This window comes from Coregonus lavaretus, assembly GCF_964263955.1.
Source record: "Coregonus lavaretus genome assembly, contig: HAP1_SCAFFOLD_2375, whole genome shotgun sequence".
NCBI lineage: Eukaryota > Metazoa > Chordata > Actinopteri > Salmoniformes > Salmonidae > Coregonus > Coregonus lavaretus.
In genome coordinates, this window is record NW_028164737.1 from 67,501 (window position 1) to 79,405 (window position 11,905).

Below are 11,905 nucleotides of genomic sequence, written 5' to 3' on the forward strand. Positions count from 1 at the left end.
GACGTGCTGAGTTAGAGATTGAGATGGAGAGACAGGACGGGAGTGAGAGAGGGAGTGAGAGAAAAAAAAGAGCGAAATAAGAGAGAGGTGGAGGGTATAACAGGACAGAGAGAGGGATAGACAAACAGAGAGAAAGAGATGGACAGAAGGACAGATAAAATGGTAAACAGAGTGATAGCAGGATGGAAGGCTTATCAGATGGGGAGTAAAGGGGGAGCTAGATTGAAGACTAGACAGAAAAGGAGAGAGTATACTGGAGTTTGAGAAAGAGAGACAGATTGATAGATTGACACAGAGACAGGCAGGCGGATAGATAGGGAATGCAGGAAGTGAACAGAGAGAGAGAGAGAGAGAGAGAGAGAGAGAGAGAGAGAGAGAGAGAGAGAGAGAGAGAGAGAGAGAGAGAGATGCAGAGAGAGAGGTATGACTAAACAAAGACAGACAGACAGACAGACAGACAGACAGACAGACAGACAGACAGACAGACAGACAGACAGACAGACAGACAGATACTGATAGATAGAATGACAGAGCGACATAGATCTTCAAAGGATGGACAGACCTGGTATTTCCCGGCGGTCCCTTATCCAGCGCAGCGTGGCAGGGGGCTTGCTGCGTGGCGACAGGCAAGTGAGCTCCACCTCGCCCCCCTCCACGGCCTCCTGCTTCACCTCCACCGTGGGGGTGTCGGGAGGGACGGACACGGATAGCGTGGCCACTTGGTGGTGGGTGTCGTCGGTGTAGAGCTGGCAGAAGTAACCGCCCTCGTCCGACACGCTCACGTTGGTGAGGGTGATGCGCACCAGGCGGGGAGTGAAGAGTACCATCTGGAAACGGTCGTCCTTCAACGCTGGGGAGGGGATGGAGGAATATAGGGAGACAGGGAGGAAGAGAGTGTAGGAGGGAGTCAAGACACAATTGGAGATAAACGCATAAATATATGGAAAGAAAAGCAAGGCCAAAAGAAAAGAGGACAGGGGCAGTAACAAGGAGGAGTGAATAGAATAATAGAAAGGGGGATAGTGAAGGAGAAGAAGAATGAAACATGGTTAATCCAACAATCCACTGTGACCTCCTGACCAAGGCCATAGTATCATAGTAACCACAGAGGCAGTGAGGAGAGAGAACCTAGAGAAAGGACATAGGGAGAGAGCAAAACGATTTTTCTTTTGTTGTCAGGGAAAGGGAAAAATCAATTGTGAGAAAATCATGATAATAACAAATAATGTTAATAACCATCAGTGTGACAGGGACTCGATGGCCATTGTCTCATAAACCTCCCCAAACCCACTTTGTATCGACTGACTGACTGACTGCACAACCTCTCTCTTTCCTCTCTACCTCCCTCTCTTCCTCTCTTTTTATTACTCTCGTTCTCCCTGCTCTTTTGTGTTTGCTTCTGCATTGGGAGAATTGCTTCTCTCTTCCCTGGTGTAATACTCCACCATTTCACAACATCATTCATTATATCCAAGGTTTAGTGTGTGTATGTGTGTGTGTGTGTGTGTGTGTTTTGTGTCTGTGTGAAACACAGATAAATATATTGTAGACATAGAGAAAAATTGTCTACATTTGCCTTAGAATACTATTTCACAAAGCTCCCTGAATGTGAGAGCAATTCCTGAATCCTGACAGAAAAATACAGATTCTTTTCCCCCTCTCACTAAATGGCAACTAAATGTCACAGCTTTGTTCAAGTCCTATTTCACCTTTTGTCCCAGCTCATTTGCATGCCAGGCAGTCAGAGCTAGAGGAGATAGATGGGATCCACAGGCAGTCAGAGCTAGATGAGATAGATGGGATCCACAGAGTCCTCTTGGACAGGTCTATTACTGTTCCTATAGTCTGTTTCTGTGCTGGACAGCCTAATAAAAGACCTTGGGTGTGTCCATAATGGCACCCGATTCCCTATATAGTGCACTACTTTAAACCAGAGCCCTATGGGACCTGGTTTAAAGTAGTGCACTGTAAAGGGAATAGTGTGCCATTTGATACACACTCGTCATTAGAGCCCATTGGTTTAGTGCTGTAGCTGGACAGCTCATTGCCTCATTCCCTTTACCTAACCTTTCTACAGTTATAGAGGGGAATGGTTCAGCACGGAAGGCTGCCAGAAACACCATGGGTTACTCTGCTCCCTGCACTAATGGTACCGTACCTTCAGGCTCTGATCAGTCCCTACACCCAAACGAGGATATTGCGTTCATCCACCTCTGGCCTGCTGGCCCCCCTACCTCTGCCGAAGCACAGTTCCCGCTCAGCCCAGTCAAAACTGTTCGCTGCTCTGGCACCCCAATGGTGGAACAAGCTCCCTCACGACGCCAGGACAGCGGAGTCACTCACCACCTTCCGGAGACACTTGAAACCCCACCTCTTTAAAGAATACCTGGGATAGGTTTTTCAAACCCTGACCACAGAGATGAATTTTAAAACCTCACTGTTTCCCTCTCTCACATACATGAAGAAACAAACACACACGCATAAACATAAACACAGACCTCGTGTGCCGTTGAAGAAGAGGGTCTGTCTGCGAGGGTTCTGGATGACCACGATGGAGCCGTCATAGTTCTGCAGACGGCAAGAGATCTGGGCCGTGCCTCCTTCCAACACAGTCACATTCTCAGCCTGCACCGCCTGGCAACGTGCTAGAGAGAGAGGGAGAGAGAGGGAGAGAGACAGATTTAGTTTCAACCTCACTTCAATACAAACCGCAACATTCACAGAAAAGCAAGTAAACAACCATTGATTCTGCTCCATTGATAGACTTGATACATTCATTATATTGTGGTGTACAATTTACAATTTAGTCATTTAGCAGACGCTCTTATCCAGAGCGACTTACAGTTAGTGAGTGCATCATTTATTTTTTCCATACTGGTCCCCCGTGGGAAACGAACCCACAACCCTGGCGTTGCAAACGCCATGCTCTACCAACTGAGCTACACGGGACCATGATTCATGATTCATGATTCATGAATACTAGTGTCCTTTTTGAAGGATAGTAGCAGCAGAGTCATATAACATGGCTCTGAGTAGCATTAGGAGTGGGAGAGATGTAGAGAAACTGATAGAAACAGTGCGCGAAAGAGAGTGCGAGAGATGGTGACGAAGAGAGAGAGAGAAACAAATGCTGTTATTAATTGACATGGACACAGGCAGGGAGAGCGGTAAATGAGCTTGGTGGTTGGACTGTTCTCATTATTATCATTAGCAGCCATTAGCCTAACACAGTCCTAATAGAGAGACTGACATACTGTAGCAACACAACACACACATTGGACTGTGGGTTCCTCATTAGAGGCAGATGGGAGCCATACAAGCTAAGTGGCCAACAGGAGTAAAACACACACAGAGACACATATAAGCCTCTCTCTCTTTCTCCTACATACGCTCTCTTTACCCTTCTCTCTCGGCTCACACACGTATGCATCCCTTCACACACGTATGCACATACGCAGCCACACACACACACACATACAGGTAATCATGGTTTGGAGTTCAGCCTTCTTGCCACCTGTCTGTATTGGGCATTGCAGTTTGAACTGAGGTCATGGTAATGTAATGGTGGCTCGTGTTTGTGGTTGTGTGTGTGTGTGTTTGTGGTTGTGTGTGTGTGTGTGTGTGTGTTTGTGGTTGTGTGTGTGTGTGTGTGTGTTTGTGGTTGTGTGTGTGGTTGTGTTTGTGGTTGTGTGTGTGGTTGTGTGTTTCACACTCACAGCCCAGAAGGAGTACTTAACATAAAGAACAACATTGATATTGAAACTGGGTGATGGAGAAGGCACTAAAGCAAGTCAATACAGAGACATGCCTACATTATACAGGATCTGACCGTGTTCTATTCAACCCTGTGAAAAGTCTTCTAGAAGGCTGTGGAAATAGTGTGGGACAGACAGATGGGCGCTGACAGTCACGAGTTGCTGAGTTAACTACTTTGGGAATGACAATATCTGCACTCTAGTGAACCTGTGTGTGTGTGTGTGTGTGTGTGTGTGTGTGTGTGTGTGTGTGTGTGTGTGTGTGTGTGTGTGTGTGTGTGTGTGTGTGTGTGTGTGTGTGTGTGTGTGTGTGTGTGTGAGTGAGTGAGTGAGTGAGTGAGTGAGAGAGAGAGAGAAATAAAGAGAGAGAGAGAAGAGAGAGAGAGAGAGAGAGAGAGAGAGAGAGAGAGAGAGAGACGGAGAGAGAGAGAGAGAGAGAGAGAGGACACAAAGAGGACATCCCAAAAAATCCTGGACAATTATCACTAATTGGAGTCATTATTATTCCCCATTCTCTACATTAATATTGTGATTCATATCACGGCCATCAGCGTTCGCCATCCCAATTATTTAGGCTACTTAATAACTGGTATTACTCATCACCCTGGCAACCGGCAACTTGGCCGCCATTGTTTTATTGACGCTAATTGTAATAGCAGCACCATATATCAAGCAGAGGCCCAGCCCGTGAAGTAATTGTGAGTAATTAGTATCAAAACAGCACATACAACTCCAGGCAGAAAGAAGTGTCGGGATGTTTGAGGCTGAGGCTAGAAAATAGGAGTAATTAGAGTCCGTTGCTTCCACTTCCTTCGCCAGCTGTCACCTCTTCAATGGAGATAAGGCCTAGATACCCGCCGATGCTGCTGCTGGTGTAGAGACAGACAGACCAGGCAGGCAGCCCTGCGCTGTGCATGACACATCCACCACCTGGCTTCCAAGCCAACGGGACCAGGCGAGGGTGGCGGGAGACAGGGATAGAACAGAACAGTCAAGCCAGGAAATGAATGGAGGCGCATAGCAGGGGTCCGGTATAATAACACCACAGCTGGGAGAGAGATATGGGATGACGCAGGTCCCCTCAGCATGGCCCCACGGTGGCCCTGGCACTTTAACTGTAGTTTTTATAGTCATCCATCCACTGTAGGCCAGGGGCTTGTGAATACCAATAGGCAGGGCTATCCTTCTATACAGTAGTGTGACTAAAAGAGTGAAAAGACGCTCCGTGGCAGAAGTATTAATCCTGACCCCATTAAAATCATGGCCATAATAAAATACTCCACAAGCACGGAATTAGATTGAGAGAGAATGTAAGGCGATCGATACTGAAACGGTGTACTGACAGTATGAAAAACAGAGAAATAAAACAATATATTATTGTCAGTTCTCCTTTCGGCCAAGTGGGGTCAGTGTTTCATCGCAGTGAAAGGCCCCTATCAGAGCTCCCATCCACTCTCTCCACGGCCCTGAAAAGGTGCATTTATTTACGCCAGCTACACAGCGCCAGACAGCCTATCATTTCAAAATGCATAAACAAATAAATAAATAATACATATAGGTATAAATAAACAAGGCCGTATCCCGGGCGTCCTAAATGGTTCCCAAGGTGAAGCTGAGTTATAAGGAGGGTTAGAGGAGGGTGGAAGTTGGGACCACAGCCAGGCATATGAAGACGGAGGGGTCTCAGTAAATCCTAGAATGGCTCAGCATGTAGCTTACTGTAGGATTAGTGGACTGAGTTACCGCCATGGAGAATTCAAGACACACACACACACACACACACACACACACACACACACACACACACACACACACACACACAGCCTCCAGGTCAATAACAAGACAGGAGAGATAGGTTTTTTTACCAGTGAAGTGGGTTGACAACACATTCTAATTTAACAACATGGACCAAGGGAAGAGTTGCATTGGGGAATAGAGGAGCGAAAGGAGATGGGATGTGTGTTATTTTCTCTACTGTAATTAAATCAATAAAGCATTCTCTCTCAGCCTCAGCTTTGTTGGGATGTACCGTTCTAACCATTTCACCATTTACAACTCTTCTTTCACTGGAACATATCCATTCCACACTACACTATCCCTATGCTGTGTCTGTGTGTGGGTGTGTGTGTGTGTGGTTAGCTATGGTTAGATGCATACGCAAATTCATTTTTCTGTGTTTAAGCTTGTCAGAGAGCGTTTGCTTCAGGTAAACCAGTGAGTTTTGCAGGGTGTGCTGCCTCTGCATCAGTGAAAAAGCTAACAGAATAAGATTATTTTCCCTCCTCTCCTCCCTCTTCTCTCTCTCTTTCTGGTCTAAAATTATCACTCCATCTCTCCCAGGATTCTAACACTCTGCCAATCAAATCCACAAAAAAAACCCAACTATAAATAATACATAATCCTTTACAAATCTAGCTTCTTCTATTTCTCATTACCTTGTTCTGTTCACTCTCCATATCCCTCTTTTCTTCCCCTCTCTCTCTCAGTCTGTCTCTCTCTCTCTCTCTCTCTCTCTCTCTCTCTCTCTCTCGCTCTCTCTCTCTCTCTCTCTCGCTCTCTCTCTCTCTCTCTCGCTCTCTCTCGCTCTCTCTCGCTCTCTCTCATTTCAATTTAAGGGGCTTTATTGGCATGGGAAACATATGTTTACATTGCCAAAGCAAGTGAAATAGATAATAAACAAAAGTGAAATAAACAGTAAATAAAAAAAATCTAACTTTTTTTCTGGTCGCTTATTGCTCTCATTCTGTTCTCCTCCTCTCTCTCCCTCTCTTCGTGTTGGTCCGTGGAGCTCATCATTTTCCCCCTGCTGTATTCTTTTCACCTCTAATATCATTATCCCCCTCCCTCTTTCCCTCACCTTCTCCCTGCACTACTCCCCCATGCTCCTTCTATACCTTCATCTCTCATTCCTCCTCTCTTCTTCTCTGCGCATATTCACTGTCTTTTACTTGCCTCCCTCTATCCATTTCTCTCTTCCTTCATCTAGCCTCTAATCTTGTGATACTTTCCTTCCATTCTGCAATACTCCCCCTCTCTGTCTGCCTCTCTCTCTCTCTGACTCAGTGGGTATCTCTCATTCCCGCATGGTTCTATCTCCACACTCTCCTTCCCTAAATGTGATTTGTTCTGCAGCTCAAGTCTGCAGTATAATCATCCTGTTTTGTTCAGGACAGGGAGGAAGGGGGAGAGAGGGAGAGGGATTGAGAGAGAGGACATGAGGACAAACAGATTCTCTCTCTCTCTAACAGCAGAATCACCATAAAATGATCTGTTCTCCCTTTTGTATGATTCTATCTCTCTTTCTCACACATCTACTCTTCCTCTCCCCTGCTTTACACTCTCCTCTCTTCTCACTGCTCCTCTCTTCATCTCACCCCTCCTCACATCTCTGTTCACCCCTCCCATCCTTCTCACAGCTATCTTTTGACCTTCATGTTCTTTATGACCTTCACCATATTTCCATGACCCCATTCCCTCCCTCTCTCCCTACCGCTCTGCTCATCTCATCCCTCTCTCTCTCTCTCTCTCTCTCTCTCTCTCTCTCTCTCTCTCTCTCTCTCGAAATACCTCACACTTTCTCGCTCTCTCTATCCCCCCACCTCACTCTCCTCTCACTATATTACCCCCCCTGTCCTTCACAACCTCTCCTCTCCTCTCCCTCTCTTTCAATCCCTTCTCTCTTTACCTCTCTATGTTTTCCACCAGTGTGTATGCAGTCCTTTTAAACAGCTAAAGCTGGTTAGCCATGGCGTTTATGACAAGCCGTCACAGCCCAACACTGCTCTGGCAACGACTGCCACATACAACAAGGGCAGCTTAAGGAAAATGTACAGGCCCATTACACGTTGATACCACGCTGGAGATTCACAGTGGCCAAGAGGAGAGAGTCTTAACACCCCCCCCCCCCCCCCCATCAATCCCTCTACCTGGCCAGTCTCCCTCCTCCTGCTCACTGCTCACCCAAAACTGCTTCATTGGCAGGAATTATATAACCCAGCCTCCTTGCCAAGGCTAAAAACTAATTCACTCTCTCTTTCCATCCCTCTCCCTCATTCTCTCGCTCTTCTATTGTCATCCATTCCCTCCCTCCCTCCCGCCATCCCATGCCACGAAATGTCCCTGTGTAGATCCAATATGCAAATTCTGTGTTCAATCCAGATTTTGATTGGCTTGGAGGAAGTGGACGCGTTGCAGCCATGGTTATTTACAGAACATCTCTGCATATTAAAACGCTGCTTGAGCCCAAATAGAATAATGACAGGATGTATTCATGGTATCAGTGGTGCTACCAGTGATCCTAATAAGAGATCAAAGACAGGGAAAACACCAGCTCTCCTGCCCACAGTGCTTCCTGGGCTCACTGTCTTTCTCTCTCTCTCTCCCTCTCGCTTGCCTCCCCTTTTGCTTTTTTCTCCCCCTCTTCCTCCCTCTACCACTCTCTGTCTCTCTTTCTTTCTCTCTCCTTCTCCCTCTATTTCCTCTGGTCACACTTTAGTTTGTGGTGTACTTCAGAAGGCTCTCGGAGGCTGTGAACACTTTTTAAATATATATCTCTCTCTTTCTTTCTCTCTCTCATGCAGTACAGAATCTCATCTCTTCATGCATGCCCTCATCCCTTGCCCCTTCTAACTCTAATCCTCCATTCCAGTTTGTGTTTCCCCAGTCCTATAGCCCCATGGGTGTATCCCATCTCTACAGCGCTCTGCTCATACATAATGCTAATTGAAAATTCACACCTAAATCATAGACATTTGAGAGTTCAATCACACTCTACTTTTCTCTCGATCCACTCCATCTTTCTATCCCTACGTGCCCTGTCTTCAATTTCCCTCACTCTATAGCTTTTCCCCATTTCACATTACATTTATTAAGTCTCCCGATCTTCCCATTTCTCTCATCCATTATCATGTATTGGCCACAATCATCACACTGTGAGAGGTGAAAGATGGAGAAAGATGATCTATCTTGATGTAGCGAGGTGAGAGTGTGTGTACAGATGTAGGATCTTTAATTTGAGCCAGTTTGCTACAGCAGGACAAAAATCCTGCAGCAACAGGAAATGTGAATTATTATGTGGATTATAATTAATAGACATTTTTGAGGGGATGATACATTTTCCGTAAGGGAAAATCAGGTCTGAAATTTCAAAGTGGAAATTACAAACTTCAGAAGCCTTTCTAAACCTCAAACAAGTTAAAAATATCCTGCATTGCAGAAAAGTTCTGCAACAGGGTGATCAAATTAAGATCCTACATCTGTATATAAGTTAGTGTGTGTCGTCATGTGTATGTTTGAATGTACAGTATGTATATTTTCGGTGAATGCACATTGAACATGCATTGTGCATGCACGCGCATGTGTGTGACTTACGAGCAAGGCAGAGCAGGAGCAGGAGCAGGGAGAGGGAGAGGGGGGTTGGGAGGAGGAGGAGAGATCTCGGGCCAGGCCTCATTGTGTATTGAGCCTCAGTAGCTGTCTGATCAATGCTTCCTCTGTGACACAGGACACAGCCACCGTACAGCAGAGCAGAGCACAGCAGAGCAGAGCTAGGGTTGTAGTGACACACAACAAAGCTGGGGCTTTACCAGTACACAACACACACTTTTCTTCAGAGCTGTAGTCTTTTGACAAAATACCACCGACCTAACATCACCACAGCATAGAACTAGAATGTCTTGCAACGTTACTGCTAACTATCAATGACTGTTAGGCTCACCACACGATTAGCCAAATGACTGCCTGCAATCAGAGCTGCATTGCAGTGTAAGACTACATGACTAAACAACAAATCAATGGAACAAAGCAATAATACAAACCAATAGGCTATCCCAATACCAAACAACCAATATCATTACTCTACATCAGCCAGACAGACACATCGGAGTAAACCATCTGAAACAAGTCATTATACTGTCCTATTCATGAAACTGTTTCTGTATGACCATACCTCCTGTCTTTCCTCATGCTATTCTGAGGTACCTATATCTCTCAACTCTGGGCTCCATCCCCACACATGATACTTTTGACAACCCAAACACGTCATCAGCTAAATTATCTCCCACTGTTCACTATCACACATCACCGTCTCCAACTGTGATGGTAACTGCTTTTCAAATGAATGCTATCTTCCTGTGTGATATAAACACCCTACAGTATCACACATATCTATCTATCTATATATCTATATATATCTATATATCTATCTATCTATCCCACTGTAGACCTATAGTATAACGCGTATGTATGTCATCCCTCTGTATGATTATACAGTATCACAACGTCTCTCTCTGCTGCACACGGCTGCGTCCAGTCACTATGTTCAGTCCCTGTGTTGAGTCTCGTGTTCAGTACCCGCTTTGTCAGTGAGCTCAGATCAGCTGCGGCGGTCCGTGTGGAGTTGGTTGTTGGTTCTGATTGGCAGCTCCTAATGCAGCGGCGGCGAGGGCCAGGCCCGGAGAGCATATAGCTTACTGAGGGTGACCGGACTGCAGCAGCACTCACCTCGCTGAACACTATCTGATTGAGGAGAACAGCGGTGTCATCCCCAGATTGCTACAAAGTCCCCTCCCTTCTGTCTGCAATTAGCCAGTCAATGCTACCACTACGGCGCAGCGTGCCCTGGCACTGTCAATGGCACTGAAGTAGTCACAGACTTGTCATGGAACCTCCGAGTCCCTAACAACAACCACACCACATCCTAACACCAAGGAAATTGTTATGTGCTGTCTGTCGTTGTAGCTCGGAAAGGATAGTGTCCTTCTGATCAAAACAAAGTCTATTCCGTGTTTTCTCTTCTCGTCTCATCCCCCTCTCTGGTGGTTGTTTTGTTATCCTGTCGTCTCTTCTCTCTCTATCCTCAGTCAGGTCGATATAGTGGGACAGTGCTTTAGTTCCTGTGTGTTTCCTCTTCCTCCTCCTCCTCCTCCTGTTCCTCTCTGTCCTTCAGTATATCCCAGAGTAGTGTCAGCTGTCTATCTGTCCGTCTATGTCTGGTTTATATAACCCCTGCTCTCCTCCCACAGCCTGCCTGATTCCACTCTCTATCAGTGTGTGTAAGTGTGTGTAAGTGTGTGTGTGTTTGTCCGTGGATGCATATTTAGCATATTAGTTATTTTGTGAAGGTTTGGGGTGTGGATGTGACAATGACTGTCTTTCAGGTCAGGGAACAGTGGCTGTGTGTGTGACCGCCCAGCAGTCCATTCAGACAGGGTATATAGTTGGGTCTGTTTAGGATGGCTCTTTAGTCACCAAGGCCTTCTTCCCCTACAATCCCTCAGTTGAAACACAGAGACAGAGAGGCAGAGGCCTCATAGAGCTCCTCTATGTCCAATGGCCCGTTTTATGACCACTGTATTAAGACAGTCCATAATGGCTGCATGTGTGTGTCTGTATGTGTGTTCTCAGAACAGTGTGTGTGTTTGTGTCTGTATGTGTGTTCTCAGAACAGTGTGTGTGTTTGTATGTGTGTTCTCAGAACAGTGTGTGTGTATGTGTCTGTATGTGTGTTCTCAGAACAGTGTGTGTGTATGTGTCTGTATGTGTGTTCTCAGAACAGTGTGTGTGTGTGTGTCTGTATGCACGTTCTCAGAACAGTGTGTGTGTTTGTGTCTGTATGTGTGTTCTCAGAACAGTGTGTGTGTTTGTATGTGTGTTCTCAGAACAGTGTGTGTGTCTGTATGTGTGTTCTCAGAACAGGGTGTGTGTCTGTATGTGTGTTCTCAGAACAGTGTGTGTGTCTGTATTTGTGTTCTCAGAACAGCGTATGTGTTTGTGTATGTATTTGTGTTCTCAGAACAGTGTGTGTGTCTGTATGTGTGTTCTCAGAACAGTGTGTGTGTCTGTATGTGTGTTCTCAGAACAGCGTATGTGTTTGTGTCTGTATTTGTGTTCTCAGAACAGTGTGTGTGTGTCTGTATTTGTGTTCTCAGAACAGTGTGTGTGTTTGTGTCTGTATGTGTGTTCTCAGAACAGTGTGTGTGTCTGTATGCGTGTTCTCAGAACAGTGTGTGTGTATGTGTCTGTATGTGTGTTCTCAGAACAGTGTGTGTGTATGTGTCTGTATGTGTGTTCTCAGAACAGTGTGTATGTCTGTATGCGTGTTCTCAGAACAGTGTGTGTGTGTGTCTGTATGTGTGTTCTCAGAACAGTGT

The 11,905-nt window shown here is 45.8% G+C and overlaps 1 protein-coding gene across 1 annotated transcript in view; it reads right to left on the reverse strand.

Moving 5' to 3' along the window:
* LOC311116702 (cell adhesion molecule 4-like) overlaps positions 1-9,207 on the reverse strand; it is a gene marked incomplete at its 5' end in the record, with an annotated part of 35,706 nt that extends 26,499 nt beyond the window's left edge. Inside the window, 3 exons of the mRNA XM_084191749.1 lie at positions 563-850; positions 2,499-2,645; positions 9,126-9,207. Of these exons, the coding sequence (XP_084047875.1) occupies positions 563-850; positions 2,499-2,645; positions 9,126-9,207 (517 nt within the window). The remainder of the gene's footprint in view (positions 1-562; positions 851-2,498; positions 2,646-9,125) is intronic.
* Between the last annotated feature and the right edge of the window lie 2,698 nt (positions 9,208-11,905).